This window comes from Balaenoptera acutorostrata, chromosome 12, assembly GCF_949987535.1.
Source record: "Balaenoptera acutorostrata chromosome 12, mBalAcu1.1, whole genome shotgun sequence".
In the NCBI taxonomy this organism is placed as follows: domain Eukaryota; kingdom Metazoa; phylum Chordata; class Mammalia; order Artiodactyla; family Balaenopteridae; genus Balaenoptera; species Balaenoptera acutorostrata.
The window spans coordinates 41,829,009-41,844,901 of NC_080075.1; the positions used below are offsets into that span (position 1 = coordinate 41,829,009).

General features: G+C 37.6%; 2 protein-coding genes across 11 annotated transcripts in view; one reads left to right on the forward strand and one right to left on the reverse strand.

Annotated features, from left to right (window-relative positions):
- The window catches only part of USP34 (ubiquitin specific peptidase 34), a 241,650-nt gene extending 230,517 nt beyond the window's left edge, over positions 1 to 11,133 (forward strand). For 7 of the 8 annotated variants that reach the window (XM_057557944.1, XM_057557951.1, XM_057557949.1 and 4 more), the window contains 5 exons: positions 5,817 to 5,896; positions 8,261 to 8,401; positions 8,505 to 8,648; positions 9,553 to 9,712; positions 9,894 to 11,133. In XM_057557944.1, coding sequence (XP_057413927.1) covers positions 5,817 to 5,896; positions 8,261 to 8,401; positions 8,505 to 8,648; positions 9,553 to 9,712; positions 9,894 to 10,501 — 1,133 coding nt within the window. In that variant the 3' untranslated portion in view covers positions 10,502 to 11,133. The remainder of the gene's footprint in view (positions 1 to 5,816; positions 5,897 to 8,260; positions 8,402 to 8,504; positions 8,649 to 9,552; positions 9,713 to 9,893) is intronic. The other variant, XM_057557950.1, reaches the window with a different exon arrangement.
- A 101-nt stretch (positions 11,134 to 11,234) lies between these two features.
- The window catches only part of AHSA2P (activator of HSP90 ATPase homolog 2), a 30,422-nt gene continuing 25,763 nt past the window's right edge, over positions 11,235 to 15,893 (reverse strand). Inside the window, exons 4-9 of one of the 3 annotated variants that reach the window (XM_057557953.1) lie at positions 15,204 to 15,318; positions 14,040 to 14,128; positions 13,243 to 13,353; positions 12,724 to 12,825; positions 12,122 to 12,173; positions 11,235 to 11,981 (exon numbers count right to left, since the gene is read on the reverse strand). In XM_057557953.1, coding sequence (XP_057413936.1) covers positions 11,809 to 11,981; positions 12,122 to 12,173; positions 12,724 to 12,825; positions 13,243 to 13,353; positions 14,040 to 14,128; positions 15,204 to 15,318 — 642 coding nt within the window. In that variant the 3' untranslated portion in view covers positions 11,235 to 11,808. Of the gene's footprint in view, positions 11,982 to 12,121; positions 12,174 to 12,723; positions 12,826 to 13,242; positions 13,360 to 14,039; positions 14,129 to 15,203; positions 15,319 to 15,893 lie in introns of all 3 variants that reach the window. The other 2 variants (XM_057557952.1, XM_057557954.1) reach the window with 2 other exon arrangements.

Sequence of the window (15,893 nt, forward strand, 5' to 3'; positions counted from 1 at the left end):
GTAATTTTAAAAAAATTTTTTTGGTATTTAATACATAGTTCACAATTCAAAGCAATATCAAAAAGGTATACATCACCGTTTCACTCACAGACATGCCCACCATCAACTTTATTTACTTTTTTGCATAAAAACAGCAAGTATTGGTTTATTTTCTCCCTTTCTTATGTAAATGTCCTCCATATTCTCGGAGGACCAACTGTGGATTGAAATTTCCACTACAGTCATTGTATTACCATTTTATATAAGGATATTCAGCATCAGGGGCTCCTGGAACCAATCCCCCATGAATACCCAGGGAATGACTGTAGACTCTAATAATTAAAACCACACGATGCAGATATGGAAGCACATAAGTAAAACAGTGGAAAAACAGCCCCAAAACAAACATAAGGATACACAAGGATTTGACAGATAACAAAGATGACATATCAGAGTAGTGGAAAATGGGTAGTATTGAGATAATTGGCTAGCTGTCTGGGAAAGGAAAGGCAAGAGTAATATCTTCTTTGCTCCTTAGACCAAAATACATCCTAGGAGGATTAAATATTTAATTGTGAAAAATAAAATCCTAGAAATATTAAAGAAAAAACATAGGATCATATGGATACCACCTTGAGATTTGAAGGACTGTGTTAAGCAGGACACGAAACCCAGAAACAATAAAATAAATTAAAATTTTTGACTACATAAAAATTGAACGTACTGCATGTTGAAAATGCCATAAATTGAATTAAAATACATACAGCTAATGGGGAAAATATTTGCATTCTTAACAGATAAATGGCTAGTAGTACCAATGTACAGAGAGTTTTTAGGATTCAGCAAGATGGTAAAGAACATTAAAAAAAGCAAAAGGGTCTTCCCTGGTGGCGCAGTGGTTGAGAATCTGCCTGCCAATGCAGGGGACACGGGTTTGAGCCCTGGTCTGGGAAGATCCCACATGCCGCGGAGCACCTGGGCCCGTGAGCCACAGCTACTGAGCCTGCGCGTCTGGAGCCTGTGCTCTGCAACAAGAGAGGCCACGATAGTGAGAGGCCCGCGCACCGCGATGAAGAGTGGCCCCCGCTCGCCGCAACTAGAGAAAGCCCTCGCACAGAAACGAAGACCCAACACAGCCAAAAATAAATTAATTAATTAATTAAAAAAAAAAAAGCAAAGGACATGAACAAGGCAGTACATACACACACACACACACACACACGCACACACACACAAAATAAATGTTTGGTAACCATATGAGAAGTTGCCAATCCTTACTAATAAAGAAAGCAAACAACAATTATTTCTCTTTTTTTTTCCCCCCCCAACTATGAGATGAAGTTTAGATGATATGCATACTTACACAGTTTGGGGAAAGAGGAGATCTTATAATGGGGTCAGTTTCAAGAGGCAGTTTAGATTGTTCGTGCCCTTTGCCCCAGCAGTACCAGATCTAGGAATCCACCCTAAATCTACTCATAAAAGTGTACAATAACATACAAAGGATGTTTATTTTCAATTGGTTTGTATTGGGTAAAACTGGAAACAACTGAAATATCTATCAATAGAAGCCTAATTAAGTAAAACATAGTTCATTTGTATTATATAGTCTTTAAAATAAAAAGATAGGAATTGACCTTGTTTCACATGAAAAAAGCAAATTGGAAAATATACAGAATATGACCACATTCTTATAAACAAGGGGAAAAAAATCAGTACATGTAAAAAAAATGGAGGATTATAATCTTAACTGTATAAGGATAAAATTATGGGATGCTTTTATTTTCTAGGTTAAATATCTAGAAGATTTAAATTATTTGTAATGTTCATGCATTGGTTTTATATTTGAGGAAAAAATTTTTTTTCAAAACATAGAAAATTGGTACTGCAAACCCTAATCGTACCAAATTTTTTAGGTACCATAGTTCATGTGCAGATTAACAAGACGTTCAAGTAAAATTAAACTAAATAACAAATCCCTAGATTTCATCATTTAATTTCCATTTTTAGAGACAAAACAATATCACCTTTATTATTTGACATTAGTTTTTCTTTGTTTTTTGGGTTTTTTTTTATTTTTTGACATTAGTTTTTGAAAGTTTTCTTAATGCATTAGTAAGTGAAAGATTTTTTTTAAGATTTTTTGCAAGTAACATGATGTACCTAGGAAATCCATAATCTTCAGAATTTCTAAAATTAAATTAATATAGTTGATAGAAGTAAACAGATTAAAAATTCATATTATAAAAAGCACAGCCCTTGTTCATGTTTCAGCTTTTTGTGATATCAAGGTGGTACTGATTGGAGAAACAACTGGTTAGCTGTTTCCCAAAAGGCTTCTTAGGATGAATATGCTTCAGACAACTGCCAATCATTCAGTACAGATAGGAAACCAGCTTTTACCCATCCACCAAGGGCAAATCCATTTATCCTAGGTTATACATGGTAATTACCTTTAATAGACATACATATAATTTAGGGGTTGGTTACCAGTTTGTTAATTTACAAAGAAGAACTGGCATAGGGATCTGAATGTTACATGGTAGGGCCAGCAGATTTTTTTCCAGTAACCTACATGGGAAGCTGAATAAACAACAATAGGTTGCTTAGTGGGTATGAAGTCAGAAATAGGGGAATTAGAAGAATCAGATGTGATATACTAAGGCCGAAGCTCTCACTTCCCATGGATAATGCTTGGATGGGATAAATACTCCTATAGAAAGCTGGACAAAGAATCATAACACAATTCAGATAGGAGAAACCCTAACAAGTAAATATACATACGAAATATTTCATCCTCACAGCAATCATCTGAATTACCATTTTACCAACAAAAACAGTTTTTAAAAGATTTTTCTTTCAAAAACACACCCAGCAGCTTCTACAGTATAAGGTGCTTCTATTGAGGAAACCATATGTTTGGAACAGCTTTTCATTATTGCTTATTAGTTCCTTCATGGATGGAAACAGGGTGGGGTATGGACCCTATTGTTAAGGATGCCTGAAGTCACAGGATGAAGAAAGATAAGTGATATAGGAGCCAGGATGTTTTAGGCCTGCTCATCCTGTTTACTGAGGTAAGGCTTGGAATTGTGCCTGCAAATGCTGGTGATTGCATCTCCCTGTGCTTTGCACCCAGTAAGTGAGACATCCCAGAAGGTATTGGAGGAGTGTGTGGAATAGGATGGCATTGGCCTCTGCCTTAAGTCAACAGAGCCAACATACTCCTTATCCTCAGTGCTTTGTGAAAATGCTGGAAAGAAACTGAAACTTCTACTCTGAAGGGATGGCCTTCCTTCTAAAGGAGGTGCAGCTCAGATAGGGAATAGGTAGGACTGTGAAAGAGGTGTCTTTAGCTCACCATGGGTGGCACAGTGTTTTCCAGAGTGTAGTGTACAAGATGGCCCAGGGAAAATAATTTTCATGTTAATAAATGTGAATAGATCTTACTTATTACAAAAATAAATAACTCGTACATCAAATGCATGATTTTCCTGGATGTTATGCTGCCGAAGACAAGGCTAATGTAGTATTAGCCTCTCTGAGTCAATCTAAAGAACGGTATCAAGTAAACAGTACAGGTGATGGACAGATATGAAAACAGTCATGAAAATGATATATGAAATGACTAAAGTTTGGGGAACACTGATTATTGAAAAGATTATGGGCTTTAGAATCAGATAAATCTGGGGTAGATACAACTGTATCACTCACTGGCTTTTGGGATGAAATAGCAGATTATGTGATCTCTCTGAGCCTAATTTCCTCATCCAAAAAAGGGGGCTAAATGAGGAAAACATAAGGCCTTCCAAATTTGATGAGAAAATTAAATGTGATTATCTGACGTACCTAGCACAATAGATGTTAGTATGTTTATTTTGTTCTTCACTTGTAAAATAAAGATATTTGAATCAGAGTATTACCTGAAAACAATCTTGAGATCATAGAAGGCCTCAGTGTTGTTTTGTTTGTTGTGGTAGTGCTAGCTTTTTAGTTGTGGAAAATAGGCATAAAGATTGTTTTACTTTGAGGATAATGTCGGGGGTGGTGGTGGATAAAGTCTAGAGGATCTTAAATTGTAGTATGAAGCCTGCTTTCACATGAGAGGGTTTATGTCAGGGCAGCCCCTAGTTCAGGGGTTGGCAGACTATTTTTGCAGTGGGCTGTGGGCCATATTGCCAACCCCTGCTCTACTTTTATGGGTAATTATGCAGAGACATGGGAACATAGGAGCTTTCTTCCCTGTAGCCAACAGTGTTGATGACATGCCCTTGTTTGCTTATGTGTATTGTGATGTTATGATGGGTAAATGCCTCCAATCCAAACCAGATTAGGGTATTAGTTTCCTTGGGTCTTTACAAAGGAATTAATCTTGACAGGAAAATAAAGAAAAATAGACTTTCCTGCAAAAGAGAGTCTAGGTATCCTTCGATGATGAAATTGGATGACTGATCTGATTTCCCTAAGATTTTCCCAAACCCATGGTCTAATATAGAGGCAAACAATAGCCTGCATGCTGCCTGTTTTTGTACAACCAATGAGCTACCTGCAAGTTAAGAAGAGTTTTTATAATTTTAAATGTTTTTTTTAAAAACTACATTCTGAGTATTTTGTGATATACATGAATATTACATGAGATTCAACTTTCAGTTTTCTTAAAGAATGTTTTATTGAAAGACAGCCACACCCATTCATTTGGTGTTGTCTGTGGCGTAATTGCAACAGACTTAAACAGCCCGTAAAGTCTAAAATACACGTACCTGCCAATTTTCAAAAGTTTGCTTTATGCCACTGCACTTTTATGACATACCTACATTAGTACCTCTTTTTGCTAACCAAAAGAAATCCAAAGAGGATTTTTGCTTTAATGGAAAAAGGTAATTGCTTTTTCACTTTATGCTGTTTCAGCTTATGAAATGTTTCATAATCGGGGGAAACCTGTAATTGCTATTTGGCCATTTACCAAAAAGGTTTGCCAACTTCAGGTGTTACTCATAATTTTTTTCTTAACTGGAAGAGGATAACTTGTATTATATTTCTCCTCCATGATTATACTTTCCCTGGGGGGTGGGAGTGTTGGAGGATGGAAAATTTACTTATAACTGACTGTGGCATTACAACTTCTGTGCTTTGAGAGAGCTAGAAGGGCAGAGGGTAGGCGAACAAATTTCTTAAGGACATACTTGACATCTGGAATAGTCAAGAAGAGGAAAGGTTGAAACCTTAGACGTTCCAAATAGGATGCTGACATATAGCAGCTAAGTATGATCCACCCGAAAGATCCTGGGGACAAGGCTAGAAGCTGTTAGACTTAGAGCAGAATTTACCTAAATCTACTATAAAGGTAATTTGCTTTATCTTTGGAGAAATGAGATAAAAGAGGAAAGAATGATGTGTTTCCTAATTCTTCACATCCTCTGTTTGAACGTGCACCCCGCTCCCCCACTGTAGTCTAGGTATTCCATGTAATATGATCTAAATATGCAGAGTGGTACCTTAATCCAAGAAAACTTTGGAGCCACTTGCAGTAACTATTATTACATTGTCCCAGATAAAGTTCTAATTCTCAAAAAGCAGAATTGGTTTAAGTTGTTGCAGGTCCTTCTGGGAATGAGGTATGGGATATAAATAAAGTCAAAGTGTACTGCACTCTAAAATATTTCACTAGTTAAAACATCGAGATGAATTCTTCCCCTTTAAGTATTTTATGTATTTCTAAAACATAGAAAATATGCAGTTATGACTGGAAATAGCTATAATATTGTACCTGCAGAGTTTAATATCTCAGTAGTGTAATTTATAATTATAACCTATTCTGATTTCTTTTCAAATATTAGGTGTCCTAGTTGCCTATGAAGGCTTGCCACTTCATCTTGCACTGTTCCCCAAACTTTGGACTGAGCTATGCCAGACTCAGGTAAAGAAAATGAGTTTTAGATGACCTGGTCTTTCATCTCTTCCGACCACATGGTCGGTAATTTTAGGAACACTGGGTTGAAAACTGGCTGGAAATTGGGGATGTTTTCGAATCTTGGTAGGTAAAATACTATTAATGGAATTAAAACTATTAAGCAATTGGCATCGACTTGCCCTTTGAAGTTTTTTATATCTGTAATATTTGTATCACAAAGGGTATTTCAGACAGGCTGTTTATAGTAAAGTTTCTCATTTAAAGGCCAATATAAACAGTTGTGGTAAAAGTCTGAAACAGGGAGATATTAGGGCAAGAAGGCATAAGCCACTTCTTGCGCTCCCTCGCCTCCCCCATCTATTTCTTCTCCCCTCCACCGTTCCAAAAGCTCTAGCAGAAACCATTTCAGCATTCTGTCCTTTACCTCTCGCTTATCTGTTACCTCAGAGCAGTTTTTTAAGTCTGATGCACTTATTTTCATATCAGCAACCTCATTGAGAACAGAAAACCTTTCCTACCTTAAGTCCAAGAGCCAACCCCTTAAAATAAAGTGGGCACCTAAATAATGCTTATTAAATTGGGGAGGGAGAATGGTGGAGAGAGGGGAAGAAATCAGATTGATCCTAAGGTTTGGCTCATTCCTTGGATCAGGCATAAGGAATCTCCACTCTCTTCAGGCCCTGAAAAAAACTATTGGTTTCTTGCCTGAGTGCATCTCCCCATTCCCAGAAGATGAGTTGATTAATTCCTTTGGCATAAACCTTTACCCACATTTAGCATCTGGAATACTTTTGAGTCTGGTCCAGTCTCCTGCCCAGGCAGTTGTGCTCTGGATATTCTCCTAATGGATGTGTGTCACATGATACTGTAATAGTTGCTTCTCTGCCTCCTTGTCCCAAACCATGAAATCCTCTGAGTCATCTCTATTCCTAAAGAAATTTCATTTTGTTTTCTATACTAGGAATCTTTGATAGGCTAGTATACTTTAATCATATGGTTTAGTACTTAGTAAACATTCAGAAAACAACTTGCTGGTTGACTTTTGAGCTGAGTGGTTTATTCAGTAATTTGCAACAAATCTCTTGCTCCCCCCTCCCCCCCCCCCCCGCCCCTTGGCCACTTGCTGCTCTCTTTTCATTCTTCTTGCTTTTTGGTTGCTTTTTTTGGTTTCTGTACTCTGCCACTGCCTATTGCTTCCCTATTGCTTTATCTGCTTCTGCACTGTACAACTCTCTTGACTTTTTTTTCCACAGAATTCATCACCCCCAAAACTTCCCTTAAAGTCAAACCATCTAAGGCTTCCAATGCCCCTACCAGCCCTATAGAAGCATCTGTGCTGTGCAAGAAATACAGGCAGCAGGCAGAGAGTACGACCAGTAGAATAAGGCAGGTTTTCCTGACACCAAGGATCTGAAGACCTGGGTGCTGGTCCTACTTGACTCCTAATTTCTTGGGTGACCTTGAGCAGTTTACTTACCACAGTGCTTACTCTAATAAAATTATATGTATATAGATGTACATATTATCTAAACTTTGTCCTATTTTTTAAAATAGTCCATTTTTCTTCCATATAAATGATTATTAAAACACACATATAAATAATCTAGGGAATATATTTACTCAAAGACATACTACTTGTGTTTAAGAGCCATGACCATTTGAAAACAGGAAAACCAAATTTTAGTACAATTTCCATATTTTGGGACCCACTAATTCTCTGTGTGAAATTATTACGAAAAGAGGTTTGCTGTTTACCTTTGTGATATTTATGGGGTGGAAGGGTATTTACCAAATTACTATTGTTAATGAGATTATATAGTGAAAGTTTTAACTCAATTTAGGGAGTAAATCTAATTCTTAAAATTTGTCTTTTCTCTGTGGGTCATTTGGTTATCTATTAATTTTCCCTGAAAACATCATCCTATTTGTTAGTCTTATTTGTCCAGTCCTTATTAACTCTTAATGCTAGATAATAAAGCTGCATTTCTTAATAAAACATATTTGTTCAGTTTTGCCATTCAGACTTTTTACAAGTCTCTTCTTCTAACTGTCACCCATTTAAGTCCAAGTTAGTAATATTTTAATTTATGGGGAGGACAGTTGCTGTGACTGAAAATTTAGTAGACTGAAGTAAAAGTGGCTTTTCTGGGAATTCCCTGGGGATCCAGTGGTTAGGACTCTGTACTTTCACTGCTGAGGGCCCAGGTCGGGGAACTAAAGATCCCGCAAGCTGCAGCCAAAAAAAAAAAAAAAAAAGTGGCTTTTCCAGTAGGATGTTAAATGACTTCGGATGAATATCATGAGCAGTGTATTTAAGATTTGCAGTTATTTCAGTGCTCAACCAATCAGTGCTTCTTTTCCCCACTTCAGTCGGCTATGTCAAAAAACTGCATCAAGCTTTTGTGTGAAGATCCCGTTTTTGCAGAATATATAAAATGTATCCTAATGGATGAAAGAACTTTCCTGAACAACAACATTGTCTACACATTCATGACACACTTTCTTCTAAAGGTATGTCACAAGTTGGAAACTCAGCGTGTTACTTCCAGTTAGTTAGTGATTGTGCTTTCATTGTATTGGTCTTTTGGAGATTTTTCTTAATCATCTTTTTCAGGTTCAAGGTCAGGTGTTTTCTGAAGCAAACTGTGCCAATTTGATCAGCACCCTTATTACAAACTTGATAAATCAGTATCAGAATCTGCAGTCTGATTTCACCAACAGAGTTGAAATTTCCAAAGCAAGTGCTGCTTTAAATGGGGTAAGAACTATGCAAGGGAATAGTCATGTACTTCAGAACTTTCCTTAAATCAACTCTAAATTTGGCCTTCGTATGATCTTACTATATACATAACTTTATTATTCAAACTCTGGAAGTCACATATGATGAAAAAACTAACCAAATAAAAATGTGTTCACTCTGCCTTTTATGTATGTAGCACATACTTTGTTACCTTAGAAGACATGAGCTAATGTCATTAAATGCTAAGGGCAGTGACCACTAAGGGAGACATTCCCTTTACTTTCTCACATTTTTTGAAATGTTACCTGTGATGTTTCTGTTAGTGCCTGCGACTCATAAGTGACTGAAAGTCAGATTAGTAATCTGAATATAAAGCCAGTTAAAACTAGGGAATCGGTTGCCTTCTATAGACTCCCACAAAAGCCATGTCATAGAATAATGAAACACCCTGGAAACATGTGCTTGCACACGTCCAGCAGCAGCCTCCCAAGTAACAAAATGCTTAGATGCCAGAACGGATTACAGAGCTAAGTGAGGAAGACCTTATGACATCCACCAGAAACCAAGTAAAACTGATTCCTAGATTAATGAGGCCTAAATTGCTCATGGATCATTCAGGGTTTGCTTTTAAAATTCCTGTGTAATTTTTTCCCCCCTTTTCCATTTTCAGAAAACACTATTTGGGTCTTCAGTCGGACTTAATTAGTGGTGTGGTGCATAAAATAATGGTATTAGTGACCTAGAACCAATGAAATATAAATAGTAGTATCATAACACTGGCTTTCTAGTTTTAACATTCTTCTAAAAATACCAGAGGAACCAGGATGGATTCCTGGAAAAGTAAACATGTGCATTTAAACTTTAGTTAACGGTTGTAATGCTGGCTTTGGAATTTGAAGTGTTCCTATCTGGATTTCTGTAGGACTTGCGGGCACTTGCTTTGCTCCTGTCGGTACACACTCCCAAACAATTAAACCCAGCTCTAATTCCTACTCTGCAAGAGCTTTTAAGCAAATGCAGGACTTGTCTGCAGCAGAGAAACTCACTCCAAGAGCAAGAAGCCAAAGAAAGAAAAACTAAAGGTTAGCTTTATGGACTAATAAAATATTGACTTTAGGGTGGGAGAAGGGAAGAATACTGACTTTACAATAGCTGTGTGAGCCTCCTGAATATAAATGCTAAAAAACAGAATTTCCACAACCACCCCCAGTATGATCTTAATGACTCCTTTCAGAGAATTTGTTTTGATGTTCCTTTTCACAGATGATGAAGGGGCAACTCCTGTTAAAAGAAGGCGCGTTAGCAGTGACGAGGAGCACACTGTAGACAGCTGCATCAGTGACATGAAAACGGAGACCAGGGAGGTACTGACCCCAACTAGCACTTCAGACAATGAGACAAGAGACTCCTCAATTATCGACCCAGGAACTGAGCAAGATCTTCCTTCCCCTGAAAATAGTTCTGTTAAAGAATACCGAATGGAAGTTCCATCTTCGTTTTCAGAAGACACGTCAAATATCAGGTCACAGCATGCGGAAGAACAGTCCAACAATGTTAGATTTGAAGACTGTAAAGAATTTAAAGACCTCCACTGTTCCAAGGATTCTGCCCTTGCTGAGGAAGAATCCGAGTTCCCTTCGACTTCTCTCTCTGCAGTTCTGTCTGACTTAGCTGACTTGAGAAGCTGTGACGGTCAAGCTTTGCCCTCCCAGGACCCTGAGGCTGCTTTATCACTCAGTTGTGGCCATTCCAGAGGACTCTTTAGTCACATGCAGCAGCACGACATTTTAGATACCCTGTGTAGGACCATTGAATCTACAATCCATGTGGTCACGAGGATATCTGGCAAAGGAAACCAAGCTGCTTCTTGACATTAGATGTAGCATGTCTACTTTTAAGGTCACCCCTCACCCCCAATGCTGTTTGTATAAGTTTTGCTTATTTCTGTTTTTGTGCTTCAGTTTGTCCAGTGCTCTCTGCTTGAATGGCAAGATAGATTTATAGGCTTAATTCTTGGTCAGGCAGAACTTCAGATGAAAAAATTTGCATCTTCAGTATACTTTCTAAAGGGCAATCAGATAATGAATATGTTTTATGTAATTAAGAGTTCACTGTAGTGGCTTTCATTTAATATGGCTGTCTGGGAGGAACAGGGTTCCCTGGCTCTGTACAATGTAATTTAAACTTAACAGCATTTTTACTGTGTATAATATGGTGTCCTCTGTGCCAGTTTTGTACCTTATAATAGAGGCAGATTGCCTCCGATCGCTGTGGTTCTTATTATCAAAATTAAGTTTACTTGTATACGGAACAACCACAAGAAATTTGATTCTGTAAAGAATCCTCTTTAGCTGTGGCCTGGCAGTATATAAATGGTGCTTTATTTAACAGAATACCTGTGGAGGAAATAAAGCACACTTGATGTAAAAATAATTGTTTTATTTTTATTGACATGACTGATTGCTATTCTGTGCACTTAATTAAACTGATTGTGATGACTTTTTATTTGTTTACATACCTTGCTTCAAGTCTTCTCAGATGAAAGTAATGAGAAAACTGAATGGGGGAACATACTTACTTACTTATCCATTATATTCTATTTCATTAGAAGTATAGTGGCAGTCCAAAAAGTACCTTTTTCCATAGACTTTTCAATCCTCACCACCCTGAAGTGCATAACTGCTGCAGGGAGAAGCATAACAATACAGCCAGCTCGCCCTCACTTCAGCATGCTTCTGAATGCAACATGCCACTGTTTCACGACCTAAGAGCTACACACCTTAAAAACCCTGAAGTAAAATAAAGGAATAGTATTAACATGCCATTTATTTTTTGTCTTCCTGAACTAAAATTACAGCTAACAGCAAGCTTGCTAGGACAAGCTTTAGCTTGGGACACTTCAACTATCTGTACTCAGGGACTCAATCTGTTCCCAGAGGCTATGGGAGGTAAAATACCTAATTTCACATTACTTGCTTTTAACTCAGTGCAGAGTCTAGTCATCATAGTAAAGATTCAAACAATGCTTTCAATTCTAAGTTCATGGATTTCATCCAATATAAATTAAGAGTATTTGTTTTCTTCTTTTTTTAAAGGAATGACAGAGGGAAGAGGTAAACGTTACACTTTTTCCGCTTACAAAAAGTAATGCCCTTATAAAATCTTCTCACTAACTCACTCAACCATTTAGGGTGATCAGCTGCAGTAAACCTTGTATTTCTTCAAAATGCTGCTTCTGCCAACAGAATTTCATGTTCTCTTCTTCACAGACAGGAACTCCTTTACAGTCCAATTGTAATTCCGTCTGCCCTAGAGTAGGCACAAAATTCAGTGCAACTATTGCATAGTGTTCTGGAAGACAAAAAGGAAAGCTCATTACTGCATTATGAAAAGAAAAATGTATCCATACAGTACCACTATTTGATTTTCATAGTAGGGGGAAAAAAAAACGAGCGTTTTTGGACTTAAAACAAAAGGTGCTAATAACATACCTTCTGGCCAGTTCCTACATCTCCATTTCATGACGATCTTTTTATTTGTTAACTGAAAACAAAGGGGAAATTCCACTGAAAACATCTTTTAAAACTTCATACAATACTACAACAAACACCAAATCCTTTCATGAAAGCCCCTATGTACGAGAAGTAATCAATGAACAATGTACACTCCCATCTTCCAGTTTGTATGCCAGCACCATTGAGAATTCATTGTCCCTAGTGCCAAAATGTAACGGCAGTAACATCAAGGACAGAAGCGTTACAACCAATGCAGAGCTGATGTCAACGGCAAGGCAACTGACATTTGGCAACACACACCCTAGTGGCAGAAACCTGAAACTTCTAGACCAAGAGTTGGGAGGAATTACACTTGTGTCTTCTAAAATCATAAACATTGCACAATTACTGTGAAACTAAAGCTTCAGCTTTTAGTATATATAACATTTTTTATTTTCCCTGTAGCCAACTTTATAAAGTGGTCAAGTTTCTGTGAACTCAGATAAAAACCAAAGCACATTAAAAAAAAGAATGAATAAAGCAATATTAACAGAAGTCAGTCCCAGCTTAACTTTCCTTTAACCTATAAGATTACTTACCAATTCTACATATTCACCAGAGATGTTCCCATCAAACATTTGGAATTTCCTTCCCTTTTCAGCTTCTAATACAGCAGGAGATTTAGAAAATTTTTGCACCAACTAACCAAGCAAAACATATAATAGACATGTTATTCCAGCATATGCTATCATGTTTTTAACCTAAGTGTAAAGTACTAATATAACAGTTACTGTGGTTTGTGTTTGTTTAATTGTGAATACATAGCTTTTAATTATAGCTTTCTCTTTCTCTCCCTCTCTTTCAGAGGAAGAACGCTCAGTAAATTGCTCCAAGCACCTCAATGCTGATAAATTCCCCCCAAATGCCCATCTTTTCCCCCCCTCAAATCTTTAGGATAACTTCCCCGTCTCAAGCTATCCTAAAGATTTCTAGATCTCTTCAATCAGAAAAACACGGCCATGCAGGAAACCAAGAACCAGCTTCAGTTCTTAGTGGTGTAGTAGGTGTATTTTCTTCCAATGTCAGCATTTCAGATCCTAGCTTGAGATGTGACTTACATCTTTCACAGTGAAGATTCTGTACAGCTGCTCGATAGCTGTGTCAAACAGTTCCGTCATGTGCAGTGCCACAGTGGGAATCCTTACACCCAATGCCACTGGAGAGGAGGCCTGAATCTCAAAAGAAAAGGTTCCAAAGCATAATTATTAGCATGACAAGAGATTCAAAAAATTCAGTCTTCCAGTCTTAGTAAAACACCAAAATGTCCCGCACACTATCCCTTCCACTAAAAGCCTTTTTAGCACCACCAATCCTACCTAGTCTTTATTTTGGAAACAGTTCAGTGCTCCTTAGCTCTGTTCCACTCCCAGGCTATGGCTTCACAGCCCAAATCCTACTTGGACATGTAAATATGACCCAGGGAGTATAAAGATAAGCAGGTGAAAGATAACAGCACTTAAGGCCAAAGGGTGTCAACTCCCCATCACCAGATTCCAAGAACAGGATCTAAAACCTCCCAATCCTCCAAAAGTCTGGAGAGAAGGTTCTTCCGTTGTGGTATGTGACCTCAAAGTCACCTGCTGTTGTTTGTTGCCTACTGAAACAACACTGCCTTCACAACAGTCTTGAACTAAATTCAATATTTATCACACAAAAAGGATCCCTTCCATCAAGGATGGAAGTCTCATTTCATCATTTCCCCCAAAATGGCAAGGGATGCAAGGTTGGATTAACTGGCCCTCCTCAATATCCTTCATAGTTCTCCATCATCACAAGGCTGTTTAGAGCTTTGAAGCCTTCTCATTAAGCACTTACTTTCTCCCCCTCCCTACACATCTGCCACCAGAGATCATACCTGCAAGGTAGTCTCACTCAGTTTCCTTTTAACTGTCAATTCCTGGGTTGCCATAGCTTTGGTTGGTAAAATCATTCCCATTGTAAATTCTACAAAGAAAACATATGAGAAATGGTTTTAATAAAGAACTTTTTCCTTTTCAGCACAAATAGTAAGGCAGAAAACTGAAAACAGTATATAAGAATATAAAGGAACTGATAATTTGTAAAAAGAATTCCTATAGCATTTTGAGAATTTCAAGACCATTCTGTATTTTTTACATATAAAACTAATCATTAACCTGAGTTCCACGGCAACAATTGCCTTTTATCCTTTTCTTTTTATCAAATGCCTCACTTTTATCTAGTTCTTGATAAAATAGCATAATTTCCAAATGTTGTTTTCCAAAAAGCTCCATTTTATACACCTAACTACTAATAGCTTTATGGCCTTCACTTACTGTCAAAGCCAGACACTTGGCTTATTGCTTCACCATCACCTCACAAAGCTTGGCCTCACAGTATTCAAGCCTGTGGGCCAGCAGCGTGTGTGATCTCGTAGGAAAAGTGTAAACCCCAAACCCATCTATGTCAATGCCTAGATACTCAGCAGAGTCCAAGGATGAGATGCAGACATACAAGCCCTGCTGGCTATTTTACCTGGCAGGTAACTTCTCTAATTTAGGGAAGAAGACAATAACCTCAATTCCACACAGTGAAGGGATTAAATAAGTCTCAACTACACCTGTAATACCTGCAGTCACTTTCATTCACTCATTCAACAAAAATTAAGCACCTACTACATGCCAGTCATTGTGCTAGATGCTGGAGATATAGCAGTGAACAAGACAGTTCCATGCCTTCATGGAGCTTACAGTCTAGCAGAGAAGACAGACATTAAACAAATAATTATAAAAACAACTGACAAAATAATTATCATTCCAGAAAACTATCAACAATTCTGTAGGCAAAATGGTTCACGCTGTGTAAAATACTGATAATCACTAATTATGGTCTAACCCATGACTAGCTCTGAACGTCCAGACTACAATTTATCCTGCAGCATACAGAATTGTTTCTAGAGCTTTGGAAATCAGCCTAACTTGGGAATCCAGACCACAGTGCAGAGCATTATTTGGGTAAATGGAAAAGGGACCCTCTAGTTCACAAGGGATGCCTTCTTTACCCGTCTTAAGAGCCTTCAGGTAATCTCCAAGGGCTTCCCTGACCTTGGCGGTGCCTGCAGTTTTCATAAGATCCTTCAGTATATTCCCATCTCCTTTCTTTTTACTCACGTTCACCTACAAATCAGAAAAATACAAACCTAAGAAAAATCTGGTTTGACGTAATCTTACAATACTGGGACATATGGATGAGGGATCTGTGATGGTGAGGAAAGGGAAAGAAGTGGATGTAAGAGACGTGACAGGTTTTCTTCATATAGTTTGAGAAGATGTAAGGGGTTTTTAATCAAGGGTCCATTGACCTGGTTGGTGGCCAAATCTTGAACGGACTTCGTAGAATGTGAACCCCCCAATTTGCATACGTTTTATGTGTATATATATTATATTGATGATGTAGTCCATGGCTTTCACAGGGTCTAGAAATGCGCTGTCTAGTATGGTAGCCGCTTAGCCACATGTGGCTACTGAGCACTTGTAATGTGGCTGGTATGATTTGAGATGTGCTGTAAGTGTAAAATAATATACACCAGACTTTGAAGACTTAGTACCAAAAAAGAATGTAAAATAATCTCATTAATAACTTTGATACTAATTACATGTTAAAATGATATTTTTATATTTTGGGTAAAATAAAAAATATTAAAACTAATTTCATCTGTTTCTTTTAAATTTTTTAACATGGCTGCTAGAAA